Genomic DNA, 20181 nt, shown 5'->3' with positions numbered 1-20181 from the left:
TACGCATACTCACACAGCCTTGGGCCGTCTCCACTGGCATAATTAGAAACATTTGGGATCATTTGCAAAAGGGAGCACAAGTTGTGATGGGATCCAGATGCACTAGTGGCTTTCACCGAAATACAGGAACGCTTATTTTACGACGGACGATTACTGGCTCCTCCTCACCCAGGGAGGTGTGCGAGTGTCTACGCTGCGTAATTTTCCCACATGTCTAATTAGCTGGCTTTTTTTTAAGGAGGGTAATCATACACGTTGAGATTCTGGCTCGGTGGTTTTATTTTGCACTGATACGAGTAGCCTTTGTCAAGACAACTTAAAACATAGATACATATTTAGACGCAAATTCCACAATATTATTTTATAGTGCATAGAAGCACAAATATTTTGTCATCTTTTGCTGTTCATTCCAGTCACCTGTGGAAGAGAGGAAAAAATTACACTATCAGCACCTATTGGCGAGTAGGTCAAATAACATTGAACCCAAACACTTCTATTTTAAGCTCAAGTCTGCCACCTTCTGGTAGATGCTTTGTAATAGTTCCCAACAAGCAAGTTTGCTACATTTCAGTGAGGATGATTCAAACGCTTTAAGAGACTCAATTAATTCTATTGTTAGGGTTGAAAATTCAGGTACGCGTGTATATAAACACAAGTCTCAAATATGTATTGATGCAGTCAGCAGTTAGTTCCTCACCTTTAATTTGGTTCTTTTCGCCACAAACAAACTGCTGACAGCCACGTTTCACCCTCAATCAGTTCATCTTTTTTAGTATGCTGGGAACATAAAATATGTCAATGTACGTCATCTGTCTCAGCTGTTCAGGTCACACAACACTGACCTGTTCGCTTAGAGCACATCTTGGTATCTCAGTTCTGTCTGATCAGGATGCAGAGACCTGCCTTTAAATGTTTTTGGTTGCTGCTGTGTGACGCATGACTCATGTTCCCCCTGTTAGCTGATGGACCGACGGAAGGATCCCTGAAGGAAACAGAGTGAGCAACTAAAATATAAAAACAGTGCCAATGTGTGTGGCCACAAAAGGAATGTGCGTAAATACCTGGTAAAGGCCGACAGAGAGTTAACCGGACCTCAGGGCCTGACGTCTTGAACAACTTTAGTACTTTCTAGGAAAAATAATGCGTGTTGTAAATCATGGAAACTACGCCAAATATGGGTGGCATGAAGCAGTTCAGTTGGTTCGGTAATAATCAGAAAGTTAAATTGTATCCATCATACAGGTGGTGGATTCTGTATAAAAGATGACGTTATAATAAATGAAGCAAACTTGAACATTTCCAAGAGTTCAGAAAACGGTGAAGTTTCCACATTTAAAAAGCCTAATCCACATACTGGATAAGACAGCTCCTTGAGCGACTGGTCGTTGATAGCCAAAAGTACATCTCCCTCATTGATCCTGCCGCTCAATTGGGCCGGCTGGCCAGGGAAAAGCTGCTTTATCCGGATCAGGTTGCCAAAGTCCGGAATGGGCGGGTCCAGCTCACACATAACGAAGCTGAAGCCCAGACTATTGGCGCTCTTAGTCAGAGTCACTTCCTGTGTATTTTCTGAAAGGATTTTGGGGGGGGGAGGGGGTTGGACGATGGAGATGCAGGGAAGATGAGAGAATGCTCGTTAGTGCATCGAAATTACCACGGCTTCACATCCGATCGGGATTGTCAAGTGACCGTTACCTTTGTTTGTACTGAGTAGGGCCCGGTTGATATTGGCGCTTTTAAAATCAGCAAAAATCGACATTGCATGTTGATTCATTCATGTAGATGAAATTGTTGCAACATCACCTTTTTAGTTAATTAACACTGTGGCCCTAAAATCTAACTTCAGTCACTACTAAGTAACTAACTATGGAGCACACTCATGAGCTAATTTCGGGGGTCCTGCTACAATTTTCTACTCGTTAAGATAAGGTAAGAAGTGGTTTGCCATTTGTTGTGCCATTTTTGGTGTGTTCCACTTTATCAAGTGCATGTTTTTGCTTTGGTTGCAATATTAAAATGACAATTTCAAAGTAAAGAAATCCTTACTTGCGTGTCCTCCCAACTTTTGGAGACACAACGAAAGCAAAGAATAACAAAAAAAAAAATAAGCAGGTGACAGATTAGGAACTGAACTGGCCACTGTAAAGATTCGCAGAACTTGCTCATTTCTTTGAAAATGATCGACTTTCTAAGTTAAGCAGGAGGGATGGCAGACCTGAGCATAAGGCAAGCCAGAGGGATAAGAAGAGGAAGGTCGGGGTCAGAAAGAAAGATCAGGAAGAGGAAGTGTGTGAAAGTTCATCTTCATGCAGTCAGATGAGTTTGCTTTTTAAAACACTCAGCTTAGTGACAACTGCTGGCTCGCTCACAAAGATCTATCTTAAGCTCCGTTCCATTCTGCCAGGCTTTTGGTCAATTGTACTCCAAATGCCTTACAAGTAACCACAGTGCAGTGTGTGTGAAAACATACCGTCAGTAACAAAGTTGTAGTCCTTGGGCCCGTCGCAGAATATATTCCAAGGGGTGCTAATGGACGAGACGCTGTGGATCCTGAGCTGCCTTGTCGCTACGTCGGTGTTAAGTGTGGGTTCACTGGTGTCAGTGTAGGCGCTTAGAGAAACCCGGGGAAAGCTCAAGGGCACACTCTCCAGAGCCAAAGTCACCATCTGGAGAACAGAGGGTGGGAGATTTTTCATCTGCATGCCACTCAAATGTAGAATGACCAGTCAGGTTTTTGCACTTACCTCCCCGGTTTTGCATAGACAATCCACAGCCTGTTCATAGGTGACGCCTTGAAAACTAATCCCATCAACCTCTAATATCCTGTCACCTGGAGCAGGAAACAAAAAAGTATGATTATATTTTCACTATCCTTTGTGAGTGTGTGTCAGAGATGGTTCTACATATTACATTGAAATACAGTAGCATAGTAGGTCTAGGTGTTTATAAAAAAAAAAGACATTTTCAGTGTAATATATTGCCCGCAATTGCGTCGAAGTTGTGTGATAAAATGGGGAAAATTGGAAAAAAAGAATGCATTTGATGATTCAAATAAAATATATTGCACATAAGTTGAATGAAAATGTATTTTAAAGTTAATTACAACTTAACAAATGTACTACACTGGATTAAATAATTAAATAAAAATCTAACTTGCATGGATTGAACATTTTGAATTAGTACTCATTCATGGTACTCGTACCACACTTGAGTATTTCTGGTCTTAAGAAACGTTGGCAGTACATGACAAAAAGCTGGTGAAAGCAGGGACATTTTTTTGGGGGGATTTAAAAAAAAAAATAGCCTCAGTTTGCGAACCGTAGCCGCGAAAAAATGACTGATAACACAACTTTGTCGTATGGTTTTAAAATGCATTTACCGCAGCTGCTCTAATTACTTAGCCGTACCTGCATGTATGCGCCCATCTCTCTCCGCAGCCCCTCCCGGAACGAGGCTCTTGATGTAGATTCCTCCATTGGCAGCGTTCGTATTGACACCATCCTGAATGATAGCATTTAGCCTTGCATTAATTGAATACAAATACATCATATCAGTAATACGCCAACATTGATAGTTGGCTGAAGCAGCGGCTTTGGTATAACAACAAGCGCGATCGTTCTGTCTTTAATCCTATTGGGCCAGGAATGTTAATGAGATTGAGTCAAGTAGACTTTGTGACCCACTCCTGTGCTCGTTTCCTCGTAGCCTCCTTAGTGGATGTCAGAACCATCTTTTTCCGAGTAATCAATACGAATCATTTGAGGTGAAACTCTTTAAATATATTGTAATATCCTGTCAACGACATTTTCCCACATTCAGTCAGTTAGCGAGTGCTAAGACGCACAACTCAGCTGAGCTGGGCAGTCCACACCGGGGGCGGAACCATTTTTAGGATGGGAGGGGGTGGGGGGTGACAAATTTTAAAAAATCGTTTGATTAACAAAGGCCAGAGGTGGATTTTAGTCTGGCCCACGAATCGGCCCTCGTTCGTGTGATGAACCTACATGCGATACGGGCAAATGACAAAAATTGCCTCTGAATGTGTCAAATAAAATACCTCAGACAGAGAGAACCATAATAATTGAATCGTAACTTTGCAAGCTAATGATTGTTTTAGAGATTGTGGTATGGGGCCGGGGGCCAACAATTTTTATGAATAAGGCCGGAGGGTCAAGGCCGGATGGGTGGGGGGAGTGATCGTCAAAATCTGGTCAAGTGCCCAGCTCATCGCAAACTCACAGTGATGCTGATGCCCAAGCTGCCGGCGACCTTCTTGAGCTTCACGACATTCTCCTCCGACCTCACGTAGTTCAGCGTGGAAGACAGCGAACAGCCGTCCTTAAAATGACACAAAATTTTAGTTTTGCACTCAGCTGTCAAATAACTGACAGTCAGAGTATTAGAATTAGCATGAAAGGAAAAATAGGAGCGCTAGGCTGTTTAAAGGCGAAAGTTTGGAGAGGCTAGAGGAGGAAAATAAATAAGAACGCTTTCATTCTACACCTTAGTTATTACAATATTTTTTGGAGAGGAGTGTACAACAAGTATGCACACTCCAAATGTCGCTTTACTTGCGCGTTTAGGATCCGGACTTCTTGAGGAGGCTGAAGTCTGTTGCCCGTCTTTGGCTCCATCATGACGGAGACAATCTCATCAAGGCTGTCGCCTGGCTGTCCATATGCCATCAACGTGCTTTGCGACTCATAATTCCTCAAAGCGGAAGGCCGCAGAGTGTTTGGAGTTTGGGGGGCTGAGATTGAAATTAAATATCAGTTCGTTGCAAAATATTTCATTTGATACAAGTCTGCTGACATGGACACGTGCGCGCACACACAGGGCACCTTTTGGCTGCGAGATAATGAGCTGCACCTCCTCCGGGCTGCTCTGCATGACCTCCGCTGCCTCGCTAAAGGTGGCGCCCTCCAAGCTGATGTGGTTCAGAGAGATCAGGCGACCACCTAAGGGAAAAGGTCACAATCGTTTTTTTGCTTTCTACCAAAACCACATCATAAAGGGTTCATAATAGACGCACTTGTATGCGCTTGGGCCAAAATAACCTAATAGGCAGAAATGGAAAACCATCGAAACCTAACTCGATTCACTTGGATTCTGTACCTGCTCGTATACGTCCGTCCTTATCAGCAGGTCCCCCAGGCACTACAGAGGCAATAAAAATGCCCAGATCGTAACGTCCCACTGTGTCTTCTCCCACAATCATGATGCCTGCATGAACGCATGACTTAGACCAACCAAGTCACCTTGACTGCGTTTGCAAATAATGTCACCTCTTTTAGGATTTTTCTTCAAGCACTTCAGAGCAGAACAGCCAACACATCATAGTCAATTCTCAAGTGTAGTAAGATCTTACCAAGGCCGAGCTTGGGGTCTTTCTTGAGAGAAACACACAGGACCTCTCTTTCTGACGTTGGCCGTTGTTTAGTTGGAGTTTCTGTGCGACAAATCCAAACTCAGGCAAATACGAATGTGAATTTGACAAGGCTAACTGCGTGTGACTGGTTGTACCTCTGGCTGCCGGCGAGCTAAACGGAGCTTCAGATCCGCTTCTCGGAGAACGCATACCAGTGCTGCCGCACTGACTGCTGGAGCATGTGCTGCAAAAGATTTCCGAATGGCAATTGTGGAAAATTGTGTTCATCGGGGATCGGAATTAAAACTTGATGTTTATGTACCTTTGTTCGTAAAGACTCTGCCGCTGCTGTTTAAAGCGGGCCTCAATCCTCGCAGCGACATCTTCGCAAAGCCTTGTCAGGGACTGGTGTTGAGGAGTGGTCAGACCACTGTCATCTTGCGGCGTCTCTGAACCCATGATGGACTTGAAGCGGCTGTTTTGAGTCCGGCAAGCTGTTGCGTATTGAGGAATGTTCTCATCTGGAGACAAATAGAACAGAACAAAGAAGTTAATTTCTCCGATAATGGTTTCACTCTTCTGGACGTGAAGAGAAGTAACTGACCCGATGCCATGCTGTGACCGAGCTGGCGAGAATTCATTTCATTGTTGAACTTGTGCTGCGATGAGCAGAGGTTACACAGGTATTTGGCTATCTTGGAGGTCTCGGTGAGGAAGGTGTGTTTCTTCTTACTGGCCCGACATTCTATTACAAATTTATGCCTCTGAAAGAACGTAAAGGACATTTTATCTTCTTTTTTTTTGTTTTTTTTGGTTTCGCAATCATTGGTTGGATTTTTTTAGGTAATCCATTCCACTCACATTGGAGGAAAAAGTTTCTGTCTCCCTCCAGTAAAACGTTTGACTCGTACTTCGGCAGCCATCTTTCACCTCATACACAATAACGCCTTTGGCACAAACTCCGAGGATAATTTCTCCTTCGACGGGCTTTTTTTCACGTGTCACGCGGTGGAACAAAACACCGTATTCAGGCAACTGTAGACACACCTGCATGATCGGTACCAAATTCTGTTGTTGAGTGAAATCAATGACAGAATGCGTGCATCCAAAAGAAGGATTTGGAATGAAATGAGTTTTATTACTTTCAGGAACTCAAGTTCGGATTCATCTGTGAGCATCTGGGCATTGTTTGTGTGAAGCCGTTGCAATTCTCCAAGTATATAAGGCAAGGCACGTTTCTCTATCACGCGTTTGGGGACATATTGATCAGGGCGACAGTAGTTTCTACCATACACCTGGAACAAAAAAAAACCCACATTAGCATTGATCCTTTTAATGTACCGTATTTTTCGGAATATAAGGCGAACTCAAGATCCTTTATTTTTCTCAAAAATCAACATTATAACACGGTGAGCCTTATAACCCATAAATTGTCACGTAAATTCTCAAAAATAGAACTATTGAGACGTTGCCTTATATTCTTGTGCACCGTATAGTCCAAAAAATACGGTAATTATCCATATTGAAATGCACTTAACGTAAAGTATGAGGTCTTTTTCAACTTCTTCCACACCTCAGGCATGCAGTCCCCATACTCTGTCTGCAAGGCCAGAGCTCCGAGGTACAGAGCAGTCTCCTCGTGGCAGGACAATCTGTCGTCTAAGAGGTCTTTTCTGAGTTGGAGGTAGAACTGGTGGTGGGTCTGTTTGTGCCTGATAGGGTGACACTCTGAATCATTTGTAACAAAGGCTCGTTTTGAGGGGGACAACTCGGTCGTTAAAATACTTACAAAATAGTAGAAATGTCATTGACAAAGAATTTGACCCTGAAGAAAAGGACAAAGGTGGTTGAAGGCACTTTCTTCCAACTATCCGGAGCAACTTTGGAAATCTTAGTATCGTTGTCCACGAAGAAAAACTCGTTATCTGACGAGCGAGAAAGAGAAGGAGACTTAAGTTTGCACGTGAACTGAATTGTCATATTTTTTAAATGCGTCTGTTGGTGCAATTGCTCATTTACCGTCGATGTAAGCAAGGCCGAAGTAAAAGTGTTCCACCAGGTTGGCGTGAGCGACAATCATATCGAACACGTCTCCGCCTCTGGATTTCACCTCACATTTGACGGCTATGTTCTGACCGTTTGGCATCACTACAGTCAGTTCTCTCTGCGAGGTGGGGGATTTTCCTTTTTTTGACTACGGAAGAAAGGGCGACTTAGTTTTATGAAAAAAACTGTAATGGTTGATTATATTGAATTCCTTTGGGCTCTCACCAAAATGGATCCAGGCAGCTCTAAGACAACCACAGGCTCATCTGACATTCTGAGAAACTCTGGACCCATCTCCTACAACAAAGGATTGCGCACATACAAATAGAATAATTCTTCAATCATAACCACCACAAAAAAAAGAAAAAAAATTAGCCGTTGATTTTTAATGATACAAATTCTGCACATGAAATAGCAATTTTCCCCACCTTCATTTTTTTCTCATTCAGACTCATCGTGGACTCAAACTGTGCGAGAAATCTCGAGTTAGCGCGTCGACCCCCATCCAGGTATGGGCTGGAGACGGTGCGATTGAACTGTTGCCAGCTCCCATTACTCTCAGTGCGTCGGCATCCCGAGGGGATCCTAAGCAGGAATGACGTCATCATCTTCTTAAATATGTCACTCCTGACATCTACTAACCAACGTTGCAGCTTTTTGTTTGAGCGATCTGACATGAGACGCGTCATATCATTTCCTACCCTACGGACTCAGGTGTATAGGATGCTCCTGAGAATCTTCTGGAGATCTTCTTTTTTGTCAACCATGTAGCGTTACAAAAAGACCGCCCTGAAATACAATCCAGTTCTAAGTAAGGTACACATAGTAGATTGCGCATTCAACATCACATCATCGCTTTTCTAACCGTGTAGCTTGTCTCTGATGATCTGACTACGATCACTCAGCAGCGATCCATTTTCTGTCATTGACACAGGATCCGCCTGTTACAAGAATGTACTGTCAGTAAAAAAATAGCGGAAACCAAGATAGTCAAACCGATTTGCGGCTCCCTCCTTGCCCACTAACCGAGTTTCTGTAGATGTCTTCCACCAGCTGCTTGACAAGCCGTTCAGCCGGATGAAGCATAAAGGTCTTGTGGTGAAGCTCGCAGGTCTCTTGCACCGTCATCAGGTCTGTCCGCCTCACTACTGCGTCCTCGCACATGCTAAAGAGTAAACCCTCCAGTTCTGCGCTAAACTGGACAGGCTATGGGAGAGGAAAAGGGGGGTCAGAGGGCTACATTTCGTGATATAGTGTGACCATCTGCTATTAATTGGATGGGTGATACTTGAAGGAGCAAAGTACCTGGTTTTGAGGTAGCTGATAATCCAAGCACCAGTAAAAAGTCATGCCCAGTGAGTACACAAGTGTCTGTGGGAAAGCAGAGACATGTTTGCTATTACAAGGGTGTAGCCATCCATTACATGGCTAATAACTATCATTTCCAAGGTTGTGGGGTTGCGCCGCAAACTTTGGACACAAGGCAGATAGAAGTGTTTGTTACCAAGTTGAGGGAATTTCACATGAACTGTATGAAAATTAGGCTAGGCTTACAGGACCATCTGTATTTTATATCAACTGATTCGAACTATATCATTATCAACTTTAAAGAGGAAGTCGAGCCCAAAAAATGTCTTTGCAAGACAATGTTTTATGCAGGCCCGCTAGTCGAAACATGGCATTCCTTTGCGGAATGTGAGTTGAGCAGTAAAACGCACCCGTTTTTAACCATTTTGTCACTTCCGTCGACTGAGACCGATAACGGCCAATCATGGCCCAGCTTCAGAAACCAGGTGAGCCCTGATTGATCGTTACTTCAGCCCCGAGCAACTGTTATGTCATTTTCAGTCAACATGACAAAATGGCCGCTACCTGAGATGGTTACTTTGATATTGTTCAATAACCCCTGAAAGTCAAACGTGTCCTTGAAAATAGCTCCTGGCTAACCAATGCTCAACTTCCCATCCTACTTTGGACTTTTGTGACTTTAGATAGCATTGGCGTTTCTTGCTTTTAATAGCAAAATAGTAACCCTATAAATGTAAAAATAATTTAATTGTATGGTAGCATGCCAAGAAGGAACATGCACCAATGTGACCTTTGGTCTCTACTAGTTGAGTTTTCCAACCTTTTCAGCTGTGGTTCTTGTGGAGGCAATGTGACCCTGAATGACTTCAGGAGCCACGAAGGAGGCCACATCATCATTTCGCCCGCAGCTCTTGAAGGCCATACGCCCATTAGCGGACAGTAGCACCGAGCCAGGGCTCAGAACACTGCCCATGTTGCCAGAGCCTAAACAGACCAGCGGCAGAAACTGTTGGGGTTAACAGGTGGCTCATTTGTGGGAATTTACTGGAGGCTAATTACCTTTCTTGGAAACATCCAATAAGGCCTCGGTGGTGACAAGTAGCAGACACCAGACCTCATCCTCATCTAGTGGTGACCCCCGGGCCTCTAGCACCTCTGCCAGGGTCACAAATGTACCCATCCTGATGACAAACAGAGCTGCATGTCAGCCACCTCTTTCTTATTATCGTTTTTAATTTGCAACTTTTGCCATATTCAAGCACACTACTGTGTTTAAGCTTCACTGAAGACTAAATTGCACATGAATAATTTCAGTTAAAATAGTTATTATTATTGCGCTTCATTGACGATAAATCAGCTCTGAGCAGTCCATGTGAACGTATGACCAACCTCTTGTCGCAATTATACTTATTTCTCATTACAGCATGTACATTGTTTGCTAAATTCTTGGATCAAATGTCTCCGCCTGTCAAGTGCAAATTAACAAACTTTCCTTCTGTGTTTTTTGTGAGGAAAAAAATTTGCTCTATTGTTGATCACTCGTGCTAATATACTTTGTAGTAAAGAAACGATACCCCTGACAAGTTATTTACTCTGCACCACGTAGGAGCTCACAATATATTTCTGGCGTTTTTTTAATCATGTTTAGATGTGAGAATTATTTGTTTACATGTCATGTATAGCTTACCTTATTCCCTTTAATTGCCCTCAGACATCCGCCTTGTGAATCTAATCCTTCCTCTTACACGTTTGCCGCTGCCATGTCATCCGCCTCTCCTCCGTCGCCAGGTCCCCATCGGTCATGGCAGCTTGTTACCTATCATCATCGTCATCATGTCCTCATGACAGCATAATTGTCTTTGCCGAGACCAAAGACTACAGATATCATTTCCTCTGCACTCACAACTAGTGACGTGTCGATTCTGTGTTTTCTGTCATTTTCGACTATTTTTAGACCGGGGACCTAAGCGCATAATTGGATTTGCCGGACAAGCTAATGGCAGCTGGGGCAAGTGAAGGGCCAATCCAGTGGAGGCATCACTGTGTTAATGAGGCATTTCAAACACAAGAGGCTGTCAGTTTCAATTAGCTCACTTTCTTTTGTTATCTGTGAACGCGTCACCATTATACAAAGCGTGCGACTAAAAGATACATTTCAAAAGGCGGGTCGCTACAGCATGCCAATGTACTTTTCTGCCAGGAACTGTCTGATGTACGGAGCGTTGCGAGGTTGTCATGGTGAACAAAGCAATTGAATGCAGAATATTTTTGTAGACACTGAATGGGAAAACTTGTAGTTGGGGTTTGAAATTTTTCATGGCACACCTCACACCCTAGAAAAAGGAGAAAGATTTACTCTCCGTATCAACAACATTCTATTCATATAATGTTGTGACCATCCTGTGACCTTAACCTTTATATTGCAGACTTTTCTGTAAAAATCAAGTATTGTATTCATGAAGATGGGCAGTGGTCCCTATTAATATTTCAAATAAGTTACCAAAAAATATAGATTTTCTATATAATATTCTGAGATTGAGTCGAAGTAAAACAATGCTACCCAATCATTCATGTAATTATTAGAACTGTATCCAATTTTACTTGAGTGATACTATTCTAAACAAAAAAATTACTTATACTTGTGTACAATTTTTGGCTGCTCTAATGACTTGTTCCACTTAATATAATTACAAAATAGCTTTTTGTTCAACTAAACAGGGCCAGATTTCACGTCGGGTTAAAACATTTTGTTATGGTTCTTATGGTAGGAATTGTGTGATTTTATTTATTTTATTATTGTGATGTCAGGATCGCTTTGAAAATGTATTGTTTTTTTTGGGGGGGTTGACGGTAGAGTGGAAAAAGAAATGCATTTTATCTGATAAATGCGTTAAAATGAGTTAGAATATTTAATGTGCTAATGTTAAAATGCTTTAATGATTTTGTAACTAATTTCAATCGTGCATCCGTTCTATTTAGTATTCGGATGAACAAAATGCTATGAAATGCTCTTGCAGTAATTTTAAGGTGTTTATATAAACTTTTATCCCCGTAGCAGTTTGTTATATAATCTTTATATCTGTATTTTTTCATATTTTATTTTTATTTGTTCAGTATTTAGTATTTAGTATAATTCGGAAATTGCCTTTACAAGAGCCAAACGAATATTGTTCGAAGTCAACAGCACCGTGCTCTTGAACGCAGCGTGGTTGCGAAACGTTGCGTTATCGTCATTTCCGCTTTGTGCCCGTAGCAGCAACCGGGAACGCGCAGGACGCTCTTGAACGTCCCACCCTGGTCCTCATTGTGCAGCCGAGGAAACGTCGCAAGGTTCCGCCGACGTCGGTATGAAATGGCAGAAACTGCTCGTGTCACGGAAGCTCAAAGATTAGGTTACGCCGAAGCCACACATGTATATTACCGGGACCCCGGCCTGTTAGTTTGAGGGCCACCGAACTGTCTCCGTCGGAGTATTGAAGCGTTGTTTTTGTCTCCATAACCGCCCCGGTTGCGTCTCCGGTGAGCGAGCAAACGGCGACTGCGGGTCGACACTGTTGGAATTATCCGGAGAGGGGTGAGCTCGACGTCTGGTTGTTTTTAACCTGTGAAGCGTGTTGGTGGTGGTGTTGTCAACACTTGAGGGGTGGGGATGGCAAGTGGCGAATTTGAGTCACGTTCGGGAACGTAAATGTGTGTCTGCTACTCACGCCGCTACAGCACACAGAACAGGTCTGGCCTAACTGGTACAAGGCGACCAGGCTGAGCAGCTGCTAAAACATACTCCCGTTTTTCTCTTTTGCGTTTCATAGTAACCGCAAAGTATGAACATTCGTGCAACTAATTGCTGTGACATAATACGGACTCTTGCATCCAAAGAGCCAGCAGACTGTCAACGAATTCACACACTGTTGGGTTTTGCATATTGTGCACCCAATGGTCAAATGTTTTAAAATGACAAATTTGACATATATAACGACTGATGTCATGTGATTATATATAATATATTCCCAGTAAAAACACCAAATCATTTAATTGACCTCACTGCATGACCTACGAATTGCATCGGGAATATCTGCCGTTGGCAGTTGCATAATGCAGCTAGGTTCTTCTGATGCAGTCATTTTAATGCTCTTTGTCAAAAGCAATGTATTGTAGCTTGTCATTTTTCTTTTGCAAGCGCCTGTAATCTCTCTGGTTGCATTGCTTTTATTCATTGGTCGCTGTATATCACTGAGTGAATCTCTGTCGTCTCAGACCCACCCCTTGATCATTTGTTTAATAAAAATAAATTATGATGGTTGAGGTGGAAACTACACTGACTTTTCTGCCTTTTAATTATTGTAAATGGAAGCACAGACTGCCTCATACAGCTCTTTATCGGAAGGCTCTCAGCCACGATTGTAGGAATGTACCCATCATTCAATTTGAATTGATACATTCCACACAATGTTTTTGCAAATGCATGTACCTACATGTACCGCAGTGGTCCCTTCTCAATTTTTTTCTCCCCTGATAACAACCAACACAGTCATGTTCATAAGTTGTATTTTAGTGATAAATATTTGGGTATTTTCCCATCTTTTTGTTGGTATAGAAAGATTCCCTATAAGGAAGAATATTGATAACCTCCCTTCAAATTGTGTCGTAAGTAGAGTTGTCTGCTCTCGTGGGAAAGGTGCACAAATCTTATTCGGAAATAAAGTGAGCAAACTATTTGTATGACTTTAGCCATTTTCACTGCATATTTTTTAATACATTGTGTATTCCACAGTGACTCTGGTAAGTGTCGTTATGCCTCTCACCATTGATTTAGATAAGAGCAAGGCTTGTTTACCAGAGCCAGAATTATCAACATGGCAAGACTTGCCCGTGTGGACTTTGACTTCTATTTGGCTCGATCAACAGTTGGAGCTCACCCACTGAAAAGGAATTTCTATGATATGCGGTGTCCTATCTTGTCTTAATAGTTTTATTTCCTAATCAATGGTACTCCAAAGGACCTGTGTCGGTATTGATAATGATGATGGTTGCAGGGTTTGCTGCGAAACATGCAAAGCAGCTGTTAAATTTCCAGGCAGTCTAAATCTCAATAGATGGCGTTGACCTCTGAGCTACACTTCTGCCATTTGGTCCCCTAAATGGAAATTAATTCAGCCCATTATCATTCATTGATTTTCTTAAAAGCCTGCGATACCTGATGCGTTGTGAATGTGCCATGCATATGATTAGAACCTTTGGAATCTCTATTAATGATGTGACACATTTGACTTTGAAGTATGGAACCTGGCAGGGTACCTGCAGACTGCCTGGGCCCTTTGCAGACTTTCAGGAGGGAGTGGGTGTTTGTTATGATTAGAGTTCAAAGAAAAGGAGGAGGCAAAGCTGAGTAGGAAGTCTGAAACAGGATTTAGAGGAGACAGATAAGATGGCATGCCTGCAATTTTAACATAGACTCACTGGACTGCGTCAACATTTTTTCCTTTACAAAGATAGCCGAGTATTACCTAGACTTACAAGTTTTTCGAGATACAAGCCGATACATTTTGTCTTGAGTTGTGAGCAAAAATTGTCGTTGCAAGCGCCAAATGGTGGCGACTAACTTCACAACAATCAGCTAGTGAACAATTCAACACGCAGTGCTTGCTTCAAGCTTTTCATTGCCACTTACAGTTGGAGTTTAACATAAAACAGACGATTCCATGTTATTTATTTATCCAAGTCGCATCATTTACAAAATCCTGCTCGTGTAATGCAAAACGGTCTAGAAGAGTTAATGAAACTAGCATTGAAACAATTGTGGTAGTTTAAGCAACTGATATTTGAATCCAGATGGTGCAGCAACACAATTAGACAGATAATATAACAATACTCACAGGCATATATTTAATATTTGGTGTGTTTTTGTGTGGTTGATTAATGTCATTGTCATGCCTGGATAAAAAAAAGGGTGGGTTGTATCAGGAAGGGCATAAAATCCGCCAGCAAATCATGCAAGTGTCTCGCTATGGCGAACCCTGATTGGTCAAGCTGAAAGTGCTGCACATGAAAACCCAATTAATAGTCTGTAGTGAACTTGACCAGCAGTGACAATAAATAGAAAGTCCAATGGATGTTTGAAGGCTAATTGGCGCTGAAAGGAGGCTCGCTTGGCAGTCACGCAAATGACGATCAGGCCAAGTCACGGTCCGAGAAATATCCAGCTATCATCGTCAAGCCAGTCTTCTCAGCACAATGCTCCAAATCCCTCTAATGATTCTTCCTTTTTGGAGTTGGCATGAGAGCCGACTTCCTGCTTGCACTCATCCTTTGCCTCTCTCTTTGCACTATTGTCTTGAACATTTTCCTTTGCATGTTGTGCATTTGCTGCACTCGCGAGGTCGTATGACGTTTCCAACGCTACAGCGAAAATGCTTCACTTTCTGCCAGCTTGACTCTAACTGAGTTTAAGAGTTGGATTTACAATTTTAGGTCACACTGCTAAGTGGGATAATTACTGTAATTGACTTTACACATTTTTTTAATGGGAAATTATGATATAATTCCATAAGCCAGGATGTTATAATGCACCTGTGACCGTTTCTTGGCTAGTGAGCCAAATATATCATCCATGTGAAAAATGAAGAAACTGGAGGATCAATAGAAGCACATTTAAGCACATGGTTCTAAAATTCTATTATTCATAAAATGTGGAAATTTTTCTCATCTATATTTAATTTTTTTTACTGCCTAAACTTGCTGACCGTATAGAACTAAATGTAAATGGTTTTATATATTCATAGCTACATTTCCCCCCCCACCCCGATGTCTGCAGGTGTTGTGCGTTCTCCTCCACTTGGATGCTCAGCCCCAGTCCAAGGCAAAACCATGAACCGCAACAAGCGTGAAAAGGAATACTACAGTATAGATGTGGGCGACTCAACTTTTATGGTTTTAAAGCGCTACCAGAACCTTAGACCCATCGGGTCCGGAGCACAGGGAATTGTCTGGTGAGTCACTTCTATTTTGGACTTTTTTCCATTTATTGTCAAGCTGACTTGGTGCTGAATTGATCCGTAAGGAGGCGTTGAACAGCGCAGGGATGCAATCAGCATCCTGCTGCATTTCTGCACGACATGCACAAAAAAATAAATAAATCCATAACGTGCTTCTCGCCACTTATGAGAACTGTTTGTGTTTCATTTTCTTTGCTGACTACATTGGATTGTGGCACTTGTAGGGTCAATTTAAAATTGCGGTTAGCATTGCTAGCATTGAGTTTGTTGCTAATCCGGTGTGTCCGTTTTTGGCTCGTATTTATAAGACAGGCGCCAAACAAAATCCAATTTAAAAAAAAAATAAATAAATAAAGCGAACCGATTTGAAACTCTGACCCACAAAGCTCCCGATATGACTTTCCCATGAATTTGGCTGCACCTTGTGTCCAGCGGTTGTCTGAGTCTTCTGCTTTGCATTTTCACGTCAGTTCGGCTTACGACCACAACTTGGAGAGGAATGTCGCCATCAAGAAGCTGAGCAGACCCTTTCAGAATCAAACCCACGCCAAACGAGCCTACAGAGAATTGGTGCTCATGAAATGTGTCAACCACAAGAATGTAAGTTTGGTTTCCATCCTCTTCGGATTTCTTTTTATTTGTGCGTGGCTTGATTTCCATATAAATTCAAATGCATCCTTCTACACAAGGGGGGGTGAGTACAGTACACACGTCGCGCGTACCTGACAAAACTTCCATCAGCGGATTGAATATGGAGCAAAGCTTAGGCTGGGGAAAAGCCCCGGAAAATGTTTTGTTTCTCAATCATCTTTTTTAGGACCTCCATTTATTATTCCTAGAAGAGGTCTGTTCTGACATCTCAATCTTGCATCCCTAAAATTGTCCAAAATGCAAATAATGATAACTGACCATCGTACGTTCGGGACGTCTTGTATTTGTCCGCACTCCCTCTCATCCCACATGCGAAAAATAAATATCCTGCAGTTTTTGATAATTGCTCCGGCAGCTGCAAGCTTTCAGATGAACAGCCAGCATTGTCATGATTGTGGTGGCGGTCATGTTGTCATTTCATAACGCTTTATCCGCTGCAGAGTAATAACCTCCTTTTTATTTTGACAGATAATTGGTCTATTAAATGTATTCACACCACAGAAGACACTGGAGGAGTTTCAAGACGTGTGAGTAGAACCCAGCTCACTCATTTGCACGTGTCGATTAATGCAGGGGGAAGCACACAAGGGGGCTTGGATTATATTTGCTGACATTTATAAGCGCTTTGAGAGTTGAGCTGAATCTGTAGTTGGTGTGTTGCATATAACAACATCTAAAATCAGACTAAGATGCTGTGTTCTCTGTGTTTCCACATTTCAACATGGCATGACTGATAAATATCTTGACATATAAACCACCAAGATGTGGACTGGAATGATTTAGTAGACCACAGAGTGTCATCCCGTTGGAGTAGAATTGTGTGCATGCATCTTTGTATGTTTGTGTTTCTTGTTTCTGCTTGATTGGAGCTCAAAAGGGAAGCTGAACAAATGGTAGCTGGAGGGTTGCAAAATAAGTTCCAGGGTGAAAGCGTAGCCCCTGATCTTTTTTTTTTTTTTAAATGTATAAAAAAAAAAAGTGTATTGTGTAAATTTAATTGGTATGGATTCTTTTTTCGTTTTTTAAATTAACCGTTGAATTGGTGTGTTGCTTCTTCTGGGCACAAATAATGAGCTTTGAAGTGAGAGATGCCGTTGGGTTTCAATTATAAATCTGAAAGTTCCTGACAACAGTTCGTAGACGGTGGCGTAACGGCTGTCAGACAATATTATGTCATTATTTCTGAAAATGAGAATTCTATCTGTCACTTCTTAAATGCCACGGGATGCAAGTGCTATGTCGGTGGCAACAAATATAACATTCACAAGGCAGTCCAGGTTTTCATCATGAAAAAAAAATGATTGTGTAAGGAATTTTTAGTTCGACTTACAATCAGCTTCACATTGAATTCTGTGGACTTTATCCCTTCTAAGTGACTTTGATGACGTGTGTATTTACATCTTTACTTCTTGGATTAACCCACTTGGATGTCTTTGTAGATATCTCGTTATGGAGTTGATGGACGCCAACCTCTGCCAGGTGATTCAGATGGAGCTGGACCATGAGAGGCTGTCCTATTTGCTCTACCAGATGCTGTGTGGAATCAAACACTTGCATGCGGCTGGAATCATTCATAGGGTCAGTTCACATACACACGCACTTACACACATTTTGGATTTATTGACATTTCTGTGAAAAATACCCGAGTTTTGTTTTGGACTTGACATCTACAAGTTGTTAGAATACACTTGTTTGTTCACCTTGAAGCAATGTAACGTTGTATACAAAAATAAATCCCCTTCCTCTTGTCACACATGTCCATACACACACGTCAATCACCCGCATTGAAGAAGCAGCAGCGGAGAGCTTCTTGCTTTGCCAAGCAGAACTAAATGAGCCACAGGCAGAGAAAACCAGCCTCACTCTCAGTTGCACGTCTTGGCACGCAAAGCCTTTACTAGGTGAACAGATGCAACATGACTCATGGCCACGCATTTGCCTAATTTAAATTCTGTTAAGAACTTAAAGCAGGCTCATTCAAGAGATCACTCTACCATAGCTTAATGTTAACGGGACAGAGGCACCGGATGTATCCGGCATTGTGAGTCTCTGTTGCGGCTGATTAAATAGAAAACGAGAAATATTACACCTTTTGTTTCGTGATTTAAAACTGTTCACAGTGTTCTGTAGCAATTTTGACCAGTTAGGGTGTTGCAAATAGGCGAATGAGCTCAGAATGGAAAGCAAGCGTTTGTATTTTCCCTCCAGGAGGAAGCACTTTATCAGCAGGTGTTACTCACTGTCAGTTTGGATGATTAGGCTGATCCATGCATATGGGGCATGCAGCGGAGACACGGCAAAACACAAATCTGCCTTACATCGATGACTTAGCTAATGATGCTAATGCCGCTAATGTTTTCTGCTAAAAGTGCAGCTCTGCTTACCTCTTGGCTTATTTAGTTGCGATCCAAATATTTGTAAGTAGTTGTACTGATTTGCTAATTGACATTGAGTTATCAAACTGTTGTATGTTGAAGGTACAGTAGATCCAAAGAACAAACTGGCATATTCTTTTAATCCTTTTTTTTTTTTTTCTCAATCCAAATCAATCATGTGTGTAGCTTTCTTAATGTTGACTTCCCCTCTCCAGGACCTGAAGCCAAGTAATATTGTGGTCAAATCGGATTGCACACTGAAGATCCTGGACTTTGGCCTGGCCAGGACAGCTGCCACGGGGCTCCTCATGACGCCCTATGTTGTCACCCGCTACTACCGCGCCCCTGAAGTCATCCTGGGCATGGGCTACCAGGCTAACGGTGAGTGGTTTGTCGCGGCCATTTGTTGTCTTTGGGCAGCGTTATTTCCTTGTTCTTCCAAAGGTCACACTCAGCGGGGATCTTGGCACGACTGGCATTTATTTATTTTGCTCTGTGGGGGGGTGGTAACTGTCTGTGTGATGTTTTTATGAGGCCTCTCGTGATTGTCAGAACCAATTCTTTTGCTTCGAAATTCTTTTCAAAGTTGTCTTTTATTTCTTACCCTTGACCAACTTCATTGAAGTACATTTTTCCCTGCTGACATTTGTGTTGCCGATTTCTCTTCCTTTCTTTAATGCTGCACATTTGCAGTGGATATATGGGCTGTGGGCTGCATTATGGCAGAAATGGTTCGCCACAAAATCCTTTTCCCGGGAAGGGATTGTATCCTTGAACCGCTTGCAGCCTTTACTGGAACGACTCACAAAAACAAAGGCTTTAAGTCCACATGTTTTGCACAACTTTCTCTCCATTGGCACTACCCAGTTGTTGACGTATTCCCTAAAAGTGTTTCCGAAGGGCTGATAAATTGTTTTTATTTTTGTTACATTGCATGGATTTCATTTTTATTTGACCACATCACATTGTTCTCATGTTTTTGTCTTTTTTTTTTTAAGTTCTTCTTTTTGTTTTGTTTTCTTTTTCGCTATAATTTACATCCTGCATGCTAATTTAGTGGTTGTCATTCCATTTTTCAGTTGATGTCTGGTCAGTTGGCTGCATCATGGCTGAAATGGTCCGGGGTAGTGTGTTGTTTCCTGGCACTGATCGTATCCTTACGCCGAACCTCCACCCAAATGCCATCTTTGTCTCATCCTTGTTCACATCTTTGCACGCAACAAGAAGGCTTTTATTCCTTTACATCGTTTTGATTGTTTTGAATTGTCTGAGATGAGCCGCCACTTAATATAAACTATTAATTGGGCTCATTCAACCCACCCAGTCGTTCACCAAAGAATATTGTCTCACTAGCATCATAAATGGGATGCAGCCATTTGGGGAAAAAAAACAAAACTGGCTAATAATAGTGGCGCCATCTTGAAAGCTTTACACTTTGATG

At 42.1% G+C, this 20181-nt stretch overlaps 2 protein-coding genes across 7 annotated transcripts in view; one reads left to right on the top strand and one right to left on the bottom strand.

Annotated features, from left to right (window-relative positions):
* The window catches only part of mapk8b (mitogen-activated protein kinase 8b), an 87932-nt gene that overhangs the window by 61683 nt on the left and 6068 nt on the right, over positions 1–20181 (top strand). For 2 of the 5 annotated variants that reach the window (XM_088284593.1, XM_088284595.1), the window contains exons 5-10: positions 15534–15708; positions 16185–16314; positions 16834–16892; positions 17805–17943; positions 18956–19121; positions 19820–19891. In XM_088284593.1, coding sequence (XP_088140719.1) covers positions 15534–15708; positions 16185–16314; positions 16834–16892; positions 17805–17943; positions 18956–19121; positions 19820–19891 — 741 coding nt within the window. Of the gene's footprint in view, positions 1–11919; positions 12297–15533; positions 15709–16184; positions 16315–16833; positions 16893–17804; positions 17944–18955; positions 19122–19433; positions 19506–19819; positions 19892–20181 lie in introns of those variants that run through there. The other 3 variants (XM_088284597.1, XM_088284596.1, XM_088284594.1) reach the window with 3 other exon arrangements.
* Positions 277–10725, bottom strand: frmpd2 (FERM and PDZ domain containing 2). 2 transcript variants are annotated; one of them, XM_088285255.1, is made up of 30 exons: positions 10410–10724; positions 9782–9903; positions 9543–9706; positions 8720–8785; positions 8441–8620; positions 8280–8355; positions 8116–8203; positions 7843–7999; positions 7640–7711; positions 7388–7562; positions 7158–7293; positions 6942–7080; positions 6511–6663; positions 6230–6415; positions 5973–6132; positions 5691–5889; positions 5524–5612; positions 5369–5449; positions 5116–5223; positions 4842–4958; positions 4572–4750; positions 4240–4338; positions 3408–3501; positions 2745–2830; positions 2471–2666; positions 1355–1569; positions 1062–1128; positions 843–982; positions 698–777; positions 277–417 (listed from the first exon to the last, which is right to left on the bottom strand). In XM_088285255.1, exons 2-28 carry the CDS (start codon positions 9900–9902, stop codon positions 942–944), a joined length of 3444 nt encoding a protein of 1147 aa, XP_088141381.1. In that variant the 5' UTR covers position 9903; positions 10410–10724; the 3' UTR covers positions 277–417; positions 698–777; positions 843–941. The 2 variants fall into 2 exon arrangements, with proteins under 2 accessions (XP_088141381.1, XP_088141382.1); XM_088285256.1 differs by lacking the exons at positions 277–417; positions 698–777; positions 843–982; positions 1062–1128 and adding an exon at positions 2047–2062 and having other exon boundaries at positions 1397–1569; positions 10410–10725.

The sequence above is a fragment of the Idiotropiscis lumnitzeri genome, chromosome 20 (assembly GCF_059441095.1).
Source record: "Idiotropiscis lumnitzeri isolate Australia: NSW breed Sydney's pygmy pipehorse chromosome 20, RoL_Ilum_1.0, whole genome shotgun sequence".
NCBI classification, from domain to species: Eukaryota; Metazoa; Chordata; class Actinopteri; order Syngnathiformes; family Syngnathidae; genus Idiotropiscis; species Idiotropiscis lumnitzeri.
The sequence above is the reverse complement of the archived record's forward strand: the minus strand, read 5'-3'. Positions and strand labels throughout refer to the sequence as shown.